The 20638-nt window shown below is 44.2% G+C and overlaps 2 protein-coding genes and 1 long non-coding RNA gene across 8 annotated transcripts in view; 2 read left to right on the plus strand and 1 right to left on the minus strand.

Annotated features, from left to right (window-relative positions):
• CNOT9 (CCR4-NOT transcription complex subunit 9) overlaps positions 1 to 8614 on the plus strand; it is a 29634-nt gene extending 21020 nt beyond the window's left edge. Inside the window, 3 exon segments of one of the 2 annotated variants that reach the window (NM_001301266.2) lie at positions 2828 to 2926; positions 3141 to 3232; positions 4617 to 8614. In NM_001301266.2, the coding sequence (NP_001288195.1) occupies positions 2828 to 2926; positions 3141 to 3232; positions 4617 to 4785 (360 nt within the window). In that variant the 3' untranslated portion in view covers positions 4786 to 8614. 2 annotated transcript variants of the gene reach the window in all.
• LOC111773840 (uncharacterized) lies at positions 1 to 12632 on the minus strand. The gene is made up of 4 exons (XR_002808486.2): positions 12531 to 12632; positions 12274 to 12414; positions 2300 to 2348; positions 1 to 1946 (listed from the first exon to the last, which is right to left on the minus strand). It is a non-coding gene; the product is annotated as an uncharacterized lncRNA (long non-coding RNA).
• PLCD4 (phospholipase C delta 4) overlaps positions 9626 to 20638 on the plus strand; it is a 23031-nt gene continuing 12018 nt past the window's right edge. For 4 of the 5 annotated variants that reach the window (XM_070269260.1, XM_070269262.1, XM_070269263.1 and 1 more), the window contains exons 1-5: positions 9626 to 13204; positions 16943 to 16998; positions 17136 to 17294; positions 18490 to 18718; positions 19845 to 19980. In XM_070269260.1, coding sequence (XP_070125361.1) covers positions 16977 to 16998; positions 17136 to 17294; positions 18490 to 18718; positions 19845 to 19980 — 546 coding nt within the window. In that variant the 5' untranslated portion in view covers positions 9626 to 13204; positions 16943 to 16976. The remainder of the gene's footprint in view (positions 13205 to 16942; positions 16999 to 17135; positions 17295 to 18489; positions 18719 to 19844; positions 19981 to 20638) is intronic. The other variant, XM_070269259.1, reaches the window with a different exon arrangement.

Consider the following 20638-nt stretch of genomic DNA (forward strand, 5'->3'; position numbering starts at 1 on the left):
TTTTTTTATCTTTGAATTTTTTTTAACTTTTTTATAGTCCATGTTCTCTTCAATTTCTTTGAAAATGTAGATAATTATTACTTGTTACCTCTTGTGGCTGTCTCTGCAAAAGTTTCCATGTGGGAGCAGTTCTATCCAAGATTGCTATTTGTTTAAAAATAATGGATGGAAAGAGAGGTGGTATGAGCTGACGCTGCCAGCTTTTAAGTCAAGTATTTGCCTGTGAATACTTTTCCACTGGGTCTACCAGTCTAGCATATGTGTGTTAGGAGGTATTTAGACCTCTGTCTTTAGTTTTTGCTCAAACACACAAAGCATAAGTGAGATGTGATCTATGTTCATGATTTTCTTCTCTCATTTCTTCTCTAATTTTACTTCTTTTTGTTAATTTCAGTGGATTTCTGGGATAGGATTGGAATGGGTACAGCTGCACTCTGTCATCTTTTATTAGTTGTTGCCTATGAATAGGTTTTTCAAGTTGGCTTCTTCTGGCTGGGGCAAAAAAAGACCCGTTTCTTCTTTTGTGACATCTCTTCCTCTTCAGGGAACCCCCCCAGTCTAATGATCCCTCCCCTATTTACATTCCTTGCCCCTTACTAGTATTAATCCATCCTTAATGTGTATAGTTTCCCATTGGCCTTTATGCTTCAGCTAGAATAGTTCTCACATCCTGCCTTTTATGGTTAGTAGTCAGTTCCTGGCTTGTCTTTCTTCCTTTGCTCCATCTAAACATGAACCTGATCGTGTTCACTTTTTATGTACAATACTTAAGTCTAAGGCCTTGCAGTAGTAGGCAGCCAGTAAGGCAGAGATTCTCAATCAGGGCTGTGTGACATGATCACCTGTGAAATGTTTTAATAATGTAGATGTCCAGGTCCCGTCTCTGACCCACTGAATCTTTCTCCAGGTTGGTAAAATCTGGACATTTGTGTTTTTTACAAGTCCCCCTCAGCAAGTGTATGATATAACTTGTTTTGGAGAGCTCTTTGGCAGTATTCACTGTAAACTTAAGCCTCCCCTGGGACCCAGCAGTCCCACCCCTAGGTGTCCCCAGGAGAAGTGAGCTCTTGTGTACATCAAAACATGTACAAGAAAGTTTATAGCATTTTTATTCATAAAGGATAAATAAAGTCCCAAAGTAAAGAACATAGTAATTAAGAAGAATGAACTGATATATACAACACGTGGTAGGCGTTACATTGAGTGAAAGAAGCCAGACACGTTTGAGTTCATACTGTATGATTCCATTATGAGAAATTTGAGAACAGGCGAAACCAATCAATGGGGATAAATCAGAATAGCAGTTACCTCTCAGGGAAGGATATTGACTGGGATAAGGCACAGCGAACCTTCTGGGGTGCTGGAAGTATGTGGTTGTGGTTCACAAATGTGTACACAAGTAAAAATTGATCAAGATACACTTAAGATTAGTGCACTTTGTGCGCTTCACACATTTTACTGTGAATATGTTTGTGTTAGTTTCCTGTGGCTGCTGTAGCAGATGGCCACAAGCTTCGTGGCTTAAAACAACACAAATGTATTCTCTCACAGTTCTGGAGGCCAGAAACCGTGAGCTGAAGCCAAGGTGCCGGCAGCGTGCTGTTCCCTCTGGAGGCCTTTTTTCCTTGACTTTTCCAGCTTCTAGAATTGCATTCTGGGGCTCATGCCCCACCTCCTCTGTCTTCAAAGCCAGCAGGGTAGCATGTTCACATCTCTCTCTGCTTCTGTCACATTGCCTTCTCTGTGGTCAAATCTCCCTCCACTGCCCTCTTATAAGGACACTTGCAAGTACATTTAGGGCCCACTTAGATGATCCAGGACAATTAGTCTCCCTCAAGATCCTTCACTTACACAGCAAAGTCTCCTTTTGCTTATATGGCAGAGATTGGTGATTAGGACCTCGATATCTTCGGGTGCCATTGTTTAGCCAACCACAATGTTAAACCCTAGTAAAATAAAATAAATAATTCCCCCAGTTGGTTCTAATGAGCAGCCAAGGAAGAGAATTGTTATAATAATTGTTTGACTTGAATTAAACTAGTATTTTTTTTTTAGGTCATATTGGTTTATTACATTATATAAATTACAGGCATACATCATTATATTTTGGCTTCTGTATAGACTGCATCATGTTCACCACCAGAAATCTGGTTACCATCCATCACCATACACATGTACCCCTTTACTCCTTTTGCCCTCCTTGAGGATATTCTTTATTACCATAGGAACAACTTTGGAAGGGAGGCTTAAAAATCTTATTTCTTAAAGATCTTGTCAGAATAGAAAAAGCCTTAGTTACCTCATTTGGAAGAGATGAAGCCTAGCTGAATCTCTGAAATCATCTTGGCCTGTGGAAAAGAGGAGACACTATATTCAAACTAGGTTTGGATCTCAACTCTGTGACTTAGTAGCTTTGTCACTTAGGACCTTAACCTGACAAGTATGTTACTGATTAGCAGTTACACGTGACACATAGTAGGTATTCAATAACAGAAATTCTCTCTGCTTTTGAGAATCTGATAATTCCCCATAACCTACCCTTTTATGTAAAATGAGAATAACAATGGTACCTACCTCGGGAGTTTATTGTGAAAATAAGATAAGGTGTGTTATGCCTTTAGGAAAAATTCTGGCACATAGTAAGTGTTCAATATGGTAATATTTAGTATTAATTTTTTGTACTATGCGTATCTCCTTGAATAAGTTGTATATAATGCAAGGGTCTCTGCTTAATTTTCTGACTCATGGTTATTCCTGAGAGAAGAGTGGACAGTTGGGAAACAAGTCTGAGCAACATTTTGAACTCCTTAATTTTGTTTTACTCCAGGTTGCCACATTCATCCTCCAGAAGATCCTCTTAGATGACACTGGTTTGGCTTATATCTGTCAAACATATGAGCGTTTCTCCCATGTGGCCATGATCTTGGTGAGTTTTTTCATTGACCCCCTTTGCAACTGCTTCTCGTCACATAGCTTAGTCCCTTTGCAATTGACACTGAGCAGCTTCAGTCTTCCAGCTAGAAATAACTACCCTGGAACTTTGTATAATGATTCTTTCAATATCTGATCTGTGGTGTTAACTAGGATTATTTTGTGTTTTGTGTGTTTCTTCCTACCCCACCCCATTTTGGGAGAAACAGGGTAAGATGGTCCTGCAGCTATCCAAAGAGCCTTCCGCCCGTCTGCTGAAGCATGTAGTGAGATGTTACCTTCGACTCTCGGATAATCCCAGGTAAACATTTACAGGATTTATAGGACTTGGGAGAAATACTCTTGCAAATGGTTGCCCCATCTCATGGCATGCCTCCTATATCTTTAGGACAGAGAAGAGATATGACCGTATGTGGTTTGTCTGAGACAGAACTGGATTTACTCCTTTTGACATCGCAAGTGCTGAATTAAAAAAATCCATCAGAGTTGTATCTCCCCACTGTAACTCTGTACCCTACTCTAAAATTCCAGAGAGTCCAGACAGTTCCCAGGGAACCTTATGATACGTTACGCCTGTGGTTTGAGCTTTCTATTGCCACTCCAGGTGGTCAGAAAGAGAAGTCTGTTTTCAAAGATCTCTAAGAACAGAGCCCAGAGGGCTTTTGAATTATATTTCCAGTTCTCTCTTCGATTCCTGTAAAGTCCTTGAGCTAATTATTTTATCTCCCTCTGTTTGTAATCTTTCTGCCAAAAATCATACATTGTAGGTATAATGCATTTTAGAAATGTTTGACCTTTTGCACTGTAAATTCATAATTCAAACTAAAAGCCACTTGCTCAGATTCTGCTAAACCACATAATGGGATGATTTCTGTGTTCCTAGGAACGGGGATAACATGATTTAATGTGAATTCAGCCTCCTCCCACTGAAGTTATTCAAACCCTAGCTGTTTCTTCAGCCATTTTGTCCTGTTCTTCAGTGGTTCCTGTTTTCACCAAAGTTTTAAAATAGTTTATTTAAAATACTACTTGTACAAAGAAACTAGTCTGAGTACAGAAGCCATAGCTTTGTTTAAAACAGCCTTATAAATAGTTAACATGTACCTTTTTGAGGTTTTCAGATTTGACTTTCTGACGGTCATCTTTTAAAGAAAATGAAATATTTAAAAGTTTATCTGATAATGCTGCTGCCATAGTTTTGTTTTTACTGCTCAACTCTTATTAGAGATTTTAACTTTAAAACTGAGGCAGTTTTTGGAAAGACAATTTATATTAGTTTAGAATTAAAGTTCTTTAATTTATCATACTATGAGGTAGGTCATATCCCCTGTTAATGTACTGATTTAGGAAATGTCTCATTTACTATAATCCATGTATTTCTAACATGAGTATGTTGACAATATTTACTGTAATAAGTCAGAAAGCAATTTGAATGAAGTAAACTATTTCACTACTTTATTCCATTTTGCCTTGTCATAAAATTCTACACTGGGGCATTGTTCTGAAACTGAGCCTATGCCTAATATAAGCTTTAAGGAATTTTAGTGGCTTCTTAAAGTAACTCGACAGAGCTGTAGATTCCCAGGATTCTGTATGTTTATGTCTAAGGAAGGGGCTCTTCACTGTCCCCCAAATGTGAGTTTATGTGTTGGTCTCCCTGGTTGGTTGGTTTGTTTCTGATGTAGGGCACGTGAAGCGCTCAGGCAGTGCCTCCCTGACCAGCTGAAGGACACGACCTTCGCCCAGGTGCTAAAAGATGACACCACCACGAAACGCTGGCTTGCACAACTGGTGAAGAACCTGCAAGAGGGCCAGGTCACCGATCCCCGGGGTATCCCCCTGCCCCCTCAGTGATCCTCCCCTGTCCCCTCCCACTACTCCCCCAAGTTGGGGAAGGGAGGGGAAACCTGCGAGGAAAACAGCTCAGGTTTAATGCTGACCGGAAATAGACAACCTCAATGCTGAACTGCACTGGAGAAGAGGGGCGAGGTGCCCCCGCTGAGGTGTATGAGCTGCCATCTCGGGCTGCCTTGAGGACCTGGGCTCCCTCTGTTACTCCCAGGGAACGGGCTCCTGACAAAGCAGTCCGCCACCACAGCCCCAGGAGGGTGTCAACACCAGCAAATGCTGTATTTGCAGCATGCCCAAGATGACCCTTCTCGCCCACCTCACCTAGCCACTGGCAGGGGGGACAGTGGTGACAGCAGCAGCACTCTAGGCATGCTGAACGCCTGGGACCAAGCCATGTGGCGTTTCTATTTTGCCTTCCTGGAAGACTCAAGATGTGTCTCTTCGTTCTCTCTCTCAGTATTTGTTTACTTTGGTTTTTTGTTTTTAATCTCAGAGAGAGGTGTATTTAGTGGACACAAGCTGTAATATTCAGCAAAACTTTGTCAATTGGCACTGTTTACAAGTCTGTTAGCTGCATAAGCTCAATAAAAAGTTGGTCTGGGCATTACATCCCCTCCAGCAGGCCAATAGCTGCATGAGCTTTGGGAGGAATGGGAGATAGAGGAGAGATAAAAAGCCAAAGGACAGCAGGAAGCCACCGCCTATTTCCTCTCCCTTTCCCATTCTTCTGCCCCCAGGTCTGGATGCCACAAGGACCTTAACCTTGTTTCTGGCTTTAGCTGCTAGCTTTTCCAAATCTCAGTGCTTTTCCCTTTTTCACTTCCCTCCTATTAAACTTAAAACAGACATCTTAATTCATCAGGCTGTCCTGGAAGGGTATTGCACTGGGGGAGGAGAGGCGGTGGTGACCTCACCTTCTATTCAAATTCTCAAAGATATTTCCTGGATGACTTTTAAAAGGGAGGTGCCTGGGATTAAGATGGTAGGCTACTTGATCCTATTCTTTGCTTTAGTGTGAATTTCTGCAGCTCCATCTGTCTTCATGATTGTACTTGAAGCAGTATTAGCTGAATGAGTTAATTTTACTCAGATGTAAGATGGAGGGCTGGACTCTGCTTGCTCACTAGTCTCCCCCCACCTTTTTTTTTTACACATTCCCTCTTCGTCTATGGGAATTACAGGATTGCCACTAAAATATTTTCCACTTGTTCAAATGGTGTCAGAGAATCCCCCTTCCTTCTCTGGAGCTTTGGATGACTCTGTTCCCAGTCCAGAGCGTTGAATCTGTAACCCGATGTAAACTGCCTTGCTTCCACCCAGTCCTTCCCCCTGCTGACACCTGTTCTCTCTCTCATCCCTATCTCCAGTCAAAGATGAGATTGTTAATGCAACTCTAGAGAGAGACGCAGTATTTCATGTCCACATCTCACACAAATGAAGGCGTCTCTGAACAAGTTTGGGGAGGGGCAGGCTCGGAAAAACCTTTGCTGAGGCAGTTTTGCCAACACAAGGGCTCTTTCAAGCCGACTTTCATAAAGGGAGCCGGCCTTGTTAGTTGGCTTCTGTCTCTTTAGAGCCCAGAGAGTAGTAATTAGGTAGCCTAGATGTAGGAAGGGTGGAATAAGCACTTATTCCCCTGCCTTCCAAAATGAAGAGGAGAAGCAGGCCAGCTCTCAGTGATCTCAGACCTGAAGAGAAGAGGTCTTGGAGAAGGCAGAGAACAGCATGGACCGGATAGACTCTTGACTCCCTTCTGCCCACAGTTTGTGATCTGCAGAGTCCAGCTAGGGTAACCCTGATTTTTGCCAACCACCTTCCTGCTGAGCCAAAGTTTTCTCATTCTCCCTCCACTGGGGAAGCAGCTGAGGCCCAGGGCCTTGCTCCCTGGGAAATTCTCTCTCCATCTTTTCGGTGCATTGGCCATGTTACTGTGCCAATAGTGTCTTAATTCTTGTTCCATCTGTTCTCAGCTAGCCTTGAACCCCACATAGGAGTTGTGGGGAGGGGTGGAAATGGGTGTTACTCCTTGTAGTTGATCCTGATGTGTGTGTTTATAAAGAGACCCCTCCCCTCATTTTGTGTTTTCATCCCTCTTACTCCCTCAACAGGATTGAAATAAAACATGCTTCTGTTTTTATAAAAATAATTTTTCCTTTAAACCGGAGAGTTTATTTTGTCAAGATAGAGCTATCTAGGCACTTTGGTCAGGTGATCCTTATCTACAGTGCCTCTACCCTTTGTCCACCTACACAAGCACACTGCCCTGCCAAGATGGTTCCTTTGTGGATAGGTCCTTTGGGAGAGTCTTGCTGATGTATAAAAGCTGTTTGGGAGGCTGGGATGGTGCCCTTTATCTGGTAAGGTGTCTATTCCTGGGACAGAATCTCACTGCTGGCTCTAGTGGCCAGACCTTAGTACTGGTATAGGAGAGACTTCTGTAAGTGAAGACGTAATATTTGAAACATTTTATCACAGACTTTAATATTCGTTTCCTTCTGGGGTTTAAGACTTAGAGGAGCACCTCTCCAGAGCTGTTTCCAGGCCTATTCTGGGCTCTCAGTGGGACAGAGCCAAGCTCTGCTTCCAGCTTCTTTTTTGCAAGGCTTTAGAGAGCATGTAACTGTTTCACTGGTGGAGCAGGGCAAGGACAGACATTGGTAGCCTTCAGAGCCTGCCTTCCTTACTATCCTTCTGTGTATATGACTCCCTTTCTCACTATTCCTGTGGCTCAAAAGCTGGGAAAGGCAGGGAGATACACAAAGCTATTGCTATCCAAAAGCCTAAGGAAAATATTTGGACTAGGAAACCATAGAATGAAATGAGATTTCTTTTCTGAATGTTGTGGAATTTAATTTTTTAAAAAATGTTCTAATACATTTATTTCAGAAGCAGATGTAACAGATAAGTTGAACAACACAATTAACAAACCTAGCGTAACTGACATAGAACACTGTGCCCTAAACCAACAGTATGCATATTCTTTTTAACCACACGGGAAGCATTTACCAAAGGTGATCACAGCTGGACCAGCAAGCAAGCCTCAAAACATTTCAAAAAATTAGAATAGAATGTTCTATAACACAGTGGGATTAAGCTAGGAAAAAGAAAACTGGAAAGTCCCTGTTTAAGAAACAAGCCATGCAGTTCTAAATAACTCATGGGTTACAAAAGAAATCACAGGAAATTAGAAATAAATTTTAATTGAATGATAATGCAGGTGTGCCATATCAAAACCTGTGGTATAGAGGTAAAGCCATACATAAAAGAGAAATATGCATTACCTTAAATTCACATTACAAAACATAAGGCTGAAGTCAGTAATCTAAATTTTCATGTCAAGAAACTGGGAAAGAAAAGCAAATTCAAAAAACAGAAAGAAGAATACAAAAAAAAAAAAAAGCAAGCAAGCAAAAGTCAATGAAATAGAAAACAAATGTAAAAAAAATCGTTGAAGCCAAAAGTCATTCCTTTGAAAACCGAAAAAAAATTTGATAAACCTTAGTAGACTGATCAGAAAAAAAAGAGTGTGTGTCAACAGTGTTAGAAATGGAGTAAGGGACATCACTCGTATCTTTCATCAATCTTTAATAAACTTCCAGAGTTTTAGAAAAGGAACAGATCCCAATTCACTTCTGAAGTGGTATAACCCAGACACCAAAACCCATAAAGGCTATTACAAGAAAAGAAACCTGGGGCCAAACTCCTGTGAATGTAGGTGTAAAATTCCCAGACGAAATAAGCAAATCTAGCAACATGCAAAAATGATAATGGAGGGCTGGCCCCATGGCCTACTGGTTAAGTTTGGTGTGCTCTGCTTCAGTGGCCAGGGTTTGGTTCCCAGGTGTGGACCTACACTGCTCATTGGCAGCCATGTTGTGGTGGCCAGCTGCATACAAAATAGAGGAAGATTGGCACAGGTGTTAGCTCAGGGCGAATCTTCCTTGGCAAAAAAATTAATAATGCATCGTATCTAATTTGAGTTTACTGCAAAAATAAGATTGATTCAGTACTTCAAAACTAATCAGTGCAATTCACTACAATCAACATATAAGGAAAATCACACAATCATCTAGGTAGATGCAGGAAAGAATGCTGTAAAATTCAATACCTATTCATGATTAAAAAAAAAAAAAGTTGAGGGACTGGCCCCGTTGCCAAATGGTTGGGTTCACATGCTTCGCTTTGGGAGCCCAGGGTTTCACCAGTTCAGATCCTGAGCACAGACATGGCACTACTCATCAGGCCATGCTGAGGCAGCATCCCACATAGCACAACCAGCGGGACCTACAACTAGAATATACAACTATGTACTTGGGGGCTTTGGGGACAGCTATGTACTTGGGGGCTTTGGGAAGAAGAAGAAGAAAAAAGAAAAAAGATTAGCAACAGATGTTAGCTCAGGTGCCAATCTTTAAAAAAAAAAAGTTGGAAACCAAGAACAGAAGGGTGCATCCTTAATCTAATAAAAAGTATCAACAAAGACCCTACAGTAAACCTCTTGATAAAATATTGAAATCATTCTCCATGAGATGAGAAATGAGATAAGGATGCCGACTGTCACATATCCATTTCATTATCTTGGTCCCATCCAATGCGATTAGCCAAGAAAATAAAAGACAGGATTATAAAGGAAAAATGCTGACAACACATGATAGTATACGTAGATAATCCAAAAAACCCTACAAACTCTTAAGAATTAAGTGAATTTAGCAAGGTCACAGAATACACAGTCAATATACAAAAAGAAATCAACTACATTTTTCTAAATACAACAAAAAAATTTTCAAAAATATAGCTTTTTATAATAGCTATATTCAAAAGATTTCAAAAATAATAGCTATTTATAATAGCATAAGAAATCAAATAACTCGAAATAGATGTATCAAAAGATATGCAGAAACTTTACATTGAAAATAATGAAACGTTCTTGAAAGAAATTAAACACCTACAAAAATGGAGAGAGAGATCATCTCCATGGATTGGAAAACAGTATTGTAAGGATCCTAATTCTCTCAGATTGATCCACTGGTTAACTAAAAATCCCCACAGGTTTATTTTCGTGAAAATTGCCAGGCTGATTCTAAAGTTTGTATGGAAATGCAAAGTGCCAAAACAGCCAAGGCAATCTTGAATAAGGACAAAATTGGAATTTTCCACTCCCAGATTTCCTCCTTAACTTTTCAATGTTTTTTGTTTTGGTGAGGAAGATTGGCCCTGAGCTAACATCTGTTACCAATCTTCTTCTTTTTGCTTTAGGAAGATTGGCACATAGAATATTCCTCTATTTTGTATGTGGGATGCTGCCACAGCATGGCTTGATGAGTAGTGTGTAGGTCCACACCCAGGATCTGAACCCCCGAACCCTGGGCCACCAAAGTGAAGTGCATGAACTTAACCACTATGCCACTATGGGCTGGCCCCAACTTTCAATCTCTTAGTAACACCTTTTTGCAGACATGACTCATGGCTAGCATATACTTGTATTTTGTTTTATGACCTTTTCTGAGAGCTTTGTCTCTAACTAGGAAATATTACACCATTTGTATTTTTTATCCTAATTTCTGTCATCATGTTCTCTGGTTTATTTTATACCTCCTTGTTCTCCCTCCACTTTTTTGTTTGTTTTTTAATTTTCCTGGAATGGAGGAGTAGCTGTACTTTTTCTGGCCTTTTGAAGTTTTATATCCTGGCTTTTAGTTCTACAGGTGGTCTCATAAGAATTATTTTTTAGATGGAATTCAATATTTTGAGTTGCCTTTTTGCCCACCGAGAAGATGGGCTTTATTTCAGAAGTTTGAGTAGTTCGGCTGGGTGGGCTAAGGAACAGTTCTCTGAATCCCTACCCTGACTATTCTGAGAAGCAGAGATGTTCAGAGCATCTCCCCTGGGTGTCAGGAGGAAGGTCTCGGCTGGCCTGGCTGGCAGCATGAGACTACAGTGTTTAGGTCTCCCTCTGCCAGCTGCCCCTTCATTTCAATTTAGGGCTTCTAGGCCTTTTTCTGGGCATGGTTCCCAGAAAGTCCCTCTGCTGCTGCTGCCCTGATCAGGTTTCTGGATCTGTTAATAATAGACAACAGTGGGGGAAGGGCTAGGAGCATTATGGAAATAGGAACAACTAAACCAGATGGACAGTTCCTGTGCCCAGGGCCCTGTCTGTCTGCTCCCTTCCTGGATCTAAACAGCATCCTGCAGCGGGCATGTCTTCTAAGTCACACTTTGGAGCCACACTAACCTTGTGACGGTCTCCAAGGGCCTGCCCTGAAAATCCGAACACACAATCTAGGGAGAACTGGTGTGCTTATGAGAATGCTGAACCCAAATACTTGAGATCTGGGCTCTTTCAGAAAACCCAGGATGAGAGACAGTACCTCTCACAGAACACCCAGAGGGGAAGGAGGTTGGGCAGCAATTAGGGAAGGCAAATAGTGACTCAGAAAGAGGCAAGCCGTAGATAGTCCTGGAGTGTAGAAGAGGAGTGAGGAATGTGAAGGGGAAGCATGGAAAAATAAGGACATGAGGTCTTGGGGAAGTAGAAATGGGAGAGCAAGATACACGTGTGAGACAGGGCCTCCATTAAATAAATCTGAAATCAGCGGCTTAAATTTTGGTGCCCTCTAGTCTTCTGTTCGCTAGGAATGGCCTCCTTCTTATGCCTCCACTCCCCACGTATTCCTCCTCCTTTATCAAAACCTACTCTCAGTAGAGTATGGTAAACTGAACCTAGGTGTAAATTATGAAAGGCTAATAGGGCTTCAGAAATTATCAGAAAAATTTGTAAAATATATTGTAAAATATAACAGATATAGAAAACTACAGAAAGGAAAGCTGTATCTTAAGAAGTTATTATAAAGTGAAGACCCATGTTAGTGCCCAGGACCAGAAATAGAACTTGGCCAGCTATTCCAGAAGCCAGCTGTGCCCCACCCCATCACAACTCCTCCCTCCTCCCCAAAGTACGCAGTATCCTGACATTTATGGTAATCACTTAGGAGGATTTTATTTTAATGAGACTAAAGGTTTAGCTATAAATATTCACTAATGGTAGAATGTTAGGCAGTTGAAGGGTGTTGGGGGGAGCCATGGCAAAACCACATCATTTCATACAGTTACTTCCCTCTTTGCCTGTGATTCAGACACACCTCACTAGAAAGGATCCCACAGAGGTCCAAACACAGGGCTGTGCCCTATGCCCTCACTATCACCCACTGGTCCAGAAAGAGCCATACCCTGCAGTCTTCCCCCAGACAGAGCAAAAGCAGGTCCCAGCTCACAGTGCTTGGGAGAGTGCAAGGGACTGGTTGTCCCTGCTGCTGACACGGGAGTCGGGGATATTGCCTATACTTCCCTGGACCTCAATTTCTCACTGTGAAGGATGGGGCTATAATAAAGCCCTTTACAATCCCCTATTCCTCTCCTAACTTGGTCCCCTTTCCTCAATCTTGGTTTTTGTTTCAGCTGCCCATTTATTCCCCCTTGTAAGAAGCTCATTACCTTCCTTTCCCCAGTTGGGTGTCTTTCCAGTCTTGTGCTCCTCTTTTGCCGTCAATCCTTACACTCCGTGAGACTGCTTCATCTCTACAAAGACCTTTATGAACACGCATATATGTCCTTGCACATTGAGGTGCTGAACAACTGCTCGTAGAATGAATGAATGTAAAGGAAGAATAAGTGGATTGTTTCATACATTCATGTATGCATTCCTTCAATATTTAGCAAGTGCTAAATCTAGCGAGTGCATAGATACTCACCCGTCCCTCTGCACTCCAAGATCATTCCTCTCCTCTCTTTCTCCTCATCCTCCTCCTTTCCCATCCTATTTCTTTTTTCCTCTCCCTGTGCCACAGAACTAGACTGAGTGCCCTGCAAGGCAGGATGCAGAGACACAGAAGCAGGCTGATAGAAATAGACACCATGGAAAGGAGCCAGATGAAATAAGGGCAAAGACAGCCGTATAACGTGCTGAGAGAAATGGACCAGAATGAAAAGTAGTGATTCATGGAGCACTGCAAGTCAGACCCTCCTTGGGTTTCATTTTGAGAGCTACTGTGGGATTGGGGTCAGTGAGGGCTGGCATCCAGATGAAGGGCAGCCAGGTTCCTCCTCCCTGGAGATGTAGTGCCCGTCAATCCCTCCCCTTAATCCTTTTCTATCCACCCCACCCCCACTATTCCCTCACACTGACCAATGTCCTGGGCCTTTAAGAATTGGAGGGGCTGGACTGAGGAGAGCTCACACCTCTCCCCACCCTACTCCTTCCCTCTGGCTGTAACTGCCAGTCACAGCAGCAAACTGCGGTAGAAGAGGGAAGGAAGCGAAGGATTGCAAGAGGAGCAAAAGAGAAAAGGAAGCTGGCAGGGTTTCCTCGTCCCACAGTGGATAGCATCGCGGAGCTCACAGACACAGGACTGCTACCCTGCCCACGGTAAGGGCCTGGAGGCTCTGACCAGCCTCTGCTCCAAGCTCTTCCTTGCCTGAGTCACTAACTCTGCCCTCCGTAGGTTTACCCACTCTGATTAAATTGTACCCTGGACTCCTTTGCCCAAACAGGTCTACAAGACTCCAACCTCCTGGTTCTCTCTAGCTTGGCCTCTTTGACTTATGGCTTTCCCCCTGCTGTGTCAGTCACTTCTTTATATGGGGTCCTCGTAGCTGCCCAAGGCTGCCACTCAGAAGTGAGCCCCACGCTAGTAAGAGAAGGGAGAGAATAGGAGCCTTGCTTTAGGTAGTTGGACTACAACTTCCAGAACTGTGACAGGAGGGAGTTCAGGGTTTCCCAGGCTTGCCTGTGTGTCAGGGGTGCTTGGTAAAGATAAATATTTCTGAGCTCCATCCTTGGAAATGCTGATCTGGTAGATTTTGAGCGGGCCTAAGGAATCTCTATTTTAAGACACTCTTCAGGGGATATTGATATAGCCAGGAACCTCTGGATTAGACACGTAGAGTCTTCGAGCTCTGACATTCTGAGGGCTGTGACCTGTGACCAGAGCCATTCTGTCCTCTTTAAACGAAGTAGGTCAGGCATAATCCTGCTCAGAAGCAAGAGAGTAGACAAAACGATTTTCTTCCTGCCTGCCCTCAGAAAGACCTGAGACGCCCTGAATTCCCCTGTAATGCCATTGGCACCACTGGCAACTCTGCCGAAGTCCATCTAGACACAACCCACCTGGAAGTTGAGGACCAAATCTTGCTCGGCAGCCCTGGCCACTTCCCACCTTATTTTGTGTCTCTGTTTTCTTATCTGTATTGTAGAGGTAATTATCCATATCCTCAAGGATCTCCACATACATTTCTAGGGGTGGACAGTTAAGACCCAATCTCTCTGACTCTCAGTCTTCATCCTCTGCTCCTTGCCTCTTGCTCTTGCTCCCACTCCCAAATCCTTTGTCCCTTCTCTCCTAACTGCACTTGTTATCAGCTGCGATCATCCTTCTCATCCTACCTTCAGACACCAGAGGAAACAGCAAGACCTAGAACACCTAGGTTCTAAGTCCCATTCTCTGGGCAGTTTGTTTGGTCAGTCTCCTAGGATACAGGGGAAAGTGAGGCTGAGCAGAGGGACATGCTGCTGAGTGTCTGAACCGAAGTGGCCTCCCTCCTGGACCACAGTCTCAAATCCTCACAGGGGACGAGAACCAGAGCTGTTGGGGACTGAAGGAGAAACAAAAGAGGAAGAGGTGATGGGGAGAAGGGATGAGGAGAAGGATGAGAAGAGGAGAGCAAAGAGAGGCTGCCTTAAGTGAGCAAACAGGGAGGCAGGGAGAGGATCAGGAGAGAGAAGAGTGAGCTGGGGAGACAGAAAAGGGAGAGTCAGGTAGAGGATGGGCAAGGAGAGAAAATAGGAAGAAAGAAAAGAAAGGCTATTGAATGGGATATAGTGGGGACAGAAACGATGGAGGAGAGAGACCACACATCCATGTCTCTCGTTGATTCTTAGCTCTGCTTTAACCTGCTTCCTAAAGAAAGCCCTTTCTAAGGGCAGGGTCTTGCTAAGATCTCTGAGTTGGTCATATGGAGACCTTGGTTCTAGTTCCACTTCTGCCACTTAATTCATGAGGTGATTCTAGCAGTTCAGAGAATCCTTCTAGTCCTCCAGCCCCTTCTCTATAAAATGAAGTCCAGCTCTGACTTTCTGTGGCTCCCTGAGTCGAAATTGGCCCTCTTATGGCCACACGTCACCTGGATACAGGTTTAAAATCATGTTTCAGGAATAGGAGCAGGACTGGAAGAGCATGCCAAGCCCTGGGGTTGGAAGAGTTTAACAAAAACGGATGAAGTAATTTTTTAAGGCTGGCTTGAGAGGAGGTAGGCTCCCAAATAGGGGTGTTCTGGCACTTAGGCTGTGTTCTCAAGCTTCCCATGTTTCAGGACATCATTGTGAGGCTCCTGGAGACAGGCACAAGGGAAGGTAATTCTGTCTTCTCCCAGGACCAAGGACCACCCCATCCCAGAGCCCCTGTGCCTCAGACATGGGAGCTGAAGTTCAGAGAGGAGATAAGGCAGGATGTTGACAAGGGGATTAGACTTCATTCCCAGGCTAACTCCACCCCCACCTAGAGTCTGAGGACCTGAGGCATTTAAGAGGGGCCTGTTACTTCCTACTTCAGTCTTCGTAGCTTTGGCAAGCTTCAGATTCCAAACTGTGCATCTCTGCCCAGAAAAGCAGAGATGCTGTTCTGTCTTTCAGGGAGCACTCTAAGTCCCTTCTTCCATTCAGAGGTTCTTCTGGTCTCATCCAGGCTCACGTATTCAGCCTCAGCTAGCAAAACCTTTTCTTGAAATTGCCCAGTGTTCTCTTTCTCCTGAGAGCTGCCTTGAGTTATCTTTCCCACTTGGGTTACAGGCTGATTCTCCGACCTTCCCCTGTCCCTCTGGGCACCGGCACATTGCTACTCCTTTAGAAAGTCTTCTCTAGGTCCCGCAGTCAGGGAAGCTTATTCTCAGTGACCTCCATATTCTTCCTAAAGACTTAGTCACCCCTGGATGACTTTATAGGCTCTTCCCACTAAAGAGAGATAGAGCACTAATATGCTATGTGACCTCGGACGAGTCACATCACATTTCTGGACTTCTGATTTTTCTTTTGTAAAATATATGGCGTTAGCTGCATGATGTTTTAATGGAGTGCTAACTGAATGATCGCTTTAGAAATTCCTTTAGTTTTTTACATGTTCACCATTGTCAAAATTTTAAACTTGTCAATTAAAAAATGCAACATTTCAATTCAAGTCTAGATCCTTTGCTTATACAAAAGCCTAGAGTTTTATGTTTCATAAGCTTTGCCAGTTTCAGAATGATTTGGTCAAGAGTTGAGTGTTTCTCATAGGGGCAGAGCTAGAATCAAAGTGGCCACATATCACATCTTTTAGTTCTTTTCGAGGGAAGTTTGTTCTTACCTACTGGGACAACTTATCCAGGTTCTAAATTAGCATATATCTTAACGGAGGTACTCTTTTTTAGTAGGTAGAGAAAACTTGAAAACGATGTAATTTATCTGGTCCATTAAAACTGTAAGAATCACTGTTATGAACAGGAGTAGAAAATATGCTTTACCATGTGAAGGTAGAAGAAGACGGCTTATTTAGCTAAGTAGAGAACTACGTGTTGTAGAAGAAACAAAAGAAACGCTCTGCCCTAGCCCTGCAGGAGCTGGACCACCTACGTGGGCACATGGAGAGGGCCCCCAGAATAGAGAAGCTGGGATGATTCCACCTGGAGAAGAGAAGGCTAGGATGCAAAGAGATCCCACATTCTGAAAGGGGGCAGCCAGCAAGATGGTGGTCCCTAATAACGAGGAGCTGAGAAGTGTGGCACAAGGTTACCTAGTAGATTTGGGATACTGGGGAGGAAGGGAGTATTTGTCAGAAAGCCCTAGTTTAGCCCTGTCAGGAGATGGCTATGGGAAACAGCAGATGCTCTCGAATCAGACACACTTGGCTTTAAATTCTGAATTCCTATATGACTTGAGGTAGCTTTCTTAGCCTCTCTAAGCCTCGGAGCTACCGAACTCAGAAGTAAAAAGAGCTACAGACTCTGCAGATGAAGTGCCTGACGCACCGTGAGCAGTCAGTAAACACTGGTTTCCTTTTCTTCCTCCCTTGATCTGTTATTCTAAGACCACCAAGATTAACCCAAAGCCTTTTGCTCCTCCTGGCTCCTTTAGGTTACTCTAGCAGCAGCTGGTGGAGCAGTGGGTCATGGCGTTCCTGCTGCAAGGCCGTGAGTACCACTGCAGGAGAAGAGGGCTTGGGGAGACAGCCCAGGGACAGGGAGGAGGCTGGACCCCTGTTCATGAGCTCCTCCTGGGCCCTCCACCCTCCCCACAAGCTACCCAGCCCCTGCTTCTTCTGGCCCAGGGCTGCCTGTCAATCAAGACCTCCTGCTGATGCAGAAAGGCATGTCGATGCGCAAGGTGAGGTCCAAAAACTGGAAGAAACTGAGATACTTCAGGCTTCAGGACGATGGCATGACAGTCTGGCATGCCCGACAGGCTGGAGGCAGTGCCAAGCCCAGCTGTGAGTGATGTGGATAGCTACGGGTGGGCACGTGGATGGATAGGACCCTGAGGAGCCCAGCAGCCTGAGAGCAGGGGAGGGACCAGGGTCCTACGATGTGCCCTTGTGCCATCCCACTTGTGTCTATGTCTGAGCCTGTAAAATGGAAATTATAACAGTACTTGCCTCTAAAGGCTGTTATCAGGATTAAATTAGTTGCTGCATGTAAAGGGCTTAGCAGAGTCCTGGCATATAATAAGGCTCAATAACTCATAGGTCGTGTCTTGTTTTTCTTATTATAATAAGAGCATGATGTCAGGCATCAGACTGCCTGGATGAAAGCCCTGGCTTGCCACTTTCTAGCTGAGTGGCTTTGGACAAGATACTTAGACTAAGCTTCTGTTTCCTCATCTGTAAAATGGGGACTCAACAGTACCTGCCTAGTAGGTTACAGAAACTCAATAAGTTCATGTATAAAGCACCTAGCATTGGACCTGAAACACTGATGCATTTAATAAATGTTAGCCATAATGAGGAGTATTTTTTAATATCATAAATGCATCATAATAGTGTACATCCTATTGGTCAAACACTTTATAATCCCTGTAAAAATGTGATCTTGGGACACATCTAAGAGAGTGCTTTAGAGGCATAATCAGAGCTCACGATCCATACCACCCACAGCCGAGGAAAGAGGGTGGAAGAATTTCTCTGGCTCCCTCTTAGATATCTGGAAAGAGGATGTCCTCAAACCTAGAATGGGAGAATTGAACTTGGGCACACCTCATGCTTTGGTATAACTGCTTCTGACCTGCAAGTGTGTTTCCATGCATCAGCCCCACTGGTCCTCATGTGATCACCATGTGGACTGGCCATGGAAGGGACCATCCTTTATTTAAGATGAGGACACTGAGGGGTTAAGTCATTTTGGTTGGTGTCACACTGCCAGCTGTGGCTGGTAGCCAGATCTTTCCACTCCCAGTACAGGCCCCTTGCCATGTTGCCTATGAAAACAGCGATGACTCACGTGGAATCCTGAATCCCAGGAGTCTACGTCTCTCTGTACTAAGGTTTTTGGGGTTTCAGCCTGAAGAAGGTGGGGTTCCTCCTCCCTATGGCTTTACAGAGAAAAAGGGAGTACTGATCCTTGACCCTAAGCCCCTGCGATTTGGCAGACTCTCTTTCTCAGTGCCCCCACTTGCTTCTTCTCTGGCAGTCTCAATCTCTGACGTGGAGACAGTGCGTGAGGGCCATGAGTCTGAGTTACTGCGCAGCCTGGCAGAGGAGTTCCCCCTGGAGCAAGGCTTCACTGTCGTCTTCCATGGCCGCCGCTCCAACCTGGACCTGGTGGCCAACAGTGTTGACGAGGCCCGGATCTGGATGCAGGGGCTCCAGCTGTTGGTGGACTTTGTCACCAGCATGGACCAACAGGAGTGGCAGGACCAGTATCAACAGGATGGAGTCAGAGTGGGAACTGGGGGTCACTGAAGGAGCCAGATGCTGCAGGGCTAGGGACAGGTGGGAGGCGGGGCAGGGCTAGGGAGGCCCAAGAGTCCAGACGGGGTAGACAGGGGCAGCTCAGGCCAATGTGAGGTTGAGGATACTGAGAGAGGAACGGAAGCTTGAGGTGGCAAAGACATAGCCAGGCAGAGTTTGGGCTTGAATCAGGTTTGGGGGAAGGGACAGTATGAGACAAAGGACCAAACAAGGTGCTGATCCTGAGAGCTGAACAGAAGATCCCAGTGGTGTTAACTACATAGGAGTGGGAAGCAGCGCCTTAGAAGGCTTAGTGGTGTCAACTGACGTCAAGTTACCTAGATCGTACTCACCTTGTACACCAGTTCATTCATTCATTCACCATCTATTAAGCAGAATGTATCAGGCACTATGCCAGGATTTAAGGGTACAAAGATTAGTGAGACTCAGATACTGCTTTAGTCAGTGGAGAGGATGGAATTGTGTAAGTAATCTAAGTACCATGGATTTATAACCAAGTGTTATGGTACTTAGGTTATTGGTGGGCATTCGAGGGAAGGAGAAGTATTTAATTCTTGTTGAGAGGGTTCTGAGAAAGCTTCAGGGAGGAAGTAGCATCTGAGTTGAGCCTTGAAAATGAGTAGAATTTGAACATAAAGAGAGGAGGAGGGAAAGGCACCCTCACCTGAGGGAACAGCGTGAGTGAAGGCCCAGAGATAGGAAATTGAAGAGCAGAAGAGGGAGTGGGACGTCAGAGAGCAGGGAGTGATGAGTCCGGCTAAAGTACAGGAGGACCGAGATGTGCTGACAAGGCTGGGTTGGGAGCAGATCACAGCGACAAAGGGGATTTTAACTTCTATGTTAAGGAGTTTGGGCTTCTTTCTTCAGGCAACAGGGAGGTTTCTGCAGGCACCTGAGCCATGCAGGAACAAGGTAGATTGGTGCTCTTGGGAGATTATTCTGGAAGCTCACATGGAAAATGAATTGGCATGGGGGAGAGACTGGTAGCAAAAGTAGGGGAGAGATGTCAATGGATGAACATGCACACACATCTGCACACACAAACACACACACAGTGCTTTTACCTTGACTCAGTCCTGGATGGCTGAGTGACTGGTTCCAGCGTGGAGACAAAAACCAGGATGGTCGGATGACCTTCCAAGAAGTCCAGCGGTTACTGCGCCTGATGAATGTGGAAATGGACCAAGAATATGCCTTCCAGCTTTTCCAGGTGAGTCTTTTGGGGAAGGATGTGCAGAAGCCAGCCAAGGCCACATTCTCATTTGGCCAGAATTACTCTGACCCTACCCAGCAACACTCATTTGTTGAATCTCTCCCATGGGACTTAGCACAATGCCAGGCTCAATGGGAAGTGTAGGATATCATTGTTACTCTTCTGTCTTGTGGGAAAGATGATTCACAATCTTACAAGATGTAAAAAATATGTTATTACATCAGACCTCAAGGACCTCTCTGTCCATGGCCAGAATTTCACAGGTGCCCAGTACAATGGAAAACTCCAGCTGGGGGTCTGGCCCTATGTCATAGTGGTTAAGTTCAGTGCACTCCGCTTCAGCAGCCCGGGTTCACCAGTTTGGATACCGGGTGTGGACCTACACCACTCGTCAGCTATGCTGTAGGGGCAACCCACATGTAAAGCGAAGGGAGGTTGGCATGATGTTAGCTCAGGGCTAATCTTCCTCAGTGAAAAAAAAAAAACATAGGAAAAGAAAACTCCAACTGGAATGTGAGTAAATAGGAGGAGGGATCTTCTGATGTTTTAGGGAGCTTTGGGAGCATTTAATTCTTCCTAGTTGAAATTTTTCTCTAGCAGCAAATGGTATGGCTGAAATTTTGCTTTTTACTTATTGAAGTGGTTTCTTCTGTGA

The sequence above is a fragment of the Equus caballus genome, chromosome 6, assembly GCF_041296265.1.
Source record: "Equus caballus isolate H_3958 breed thoroughbred chromosome 6, TB-T2T, whole genome shotgun sequence".
Classification (NCBI taxonomy): Eukaryota; Metazoa; Chordata; class Mammalia; order Perissodactyla; family Equidae; genus Equus; species Equus caballus.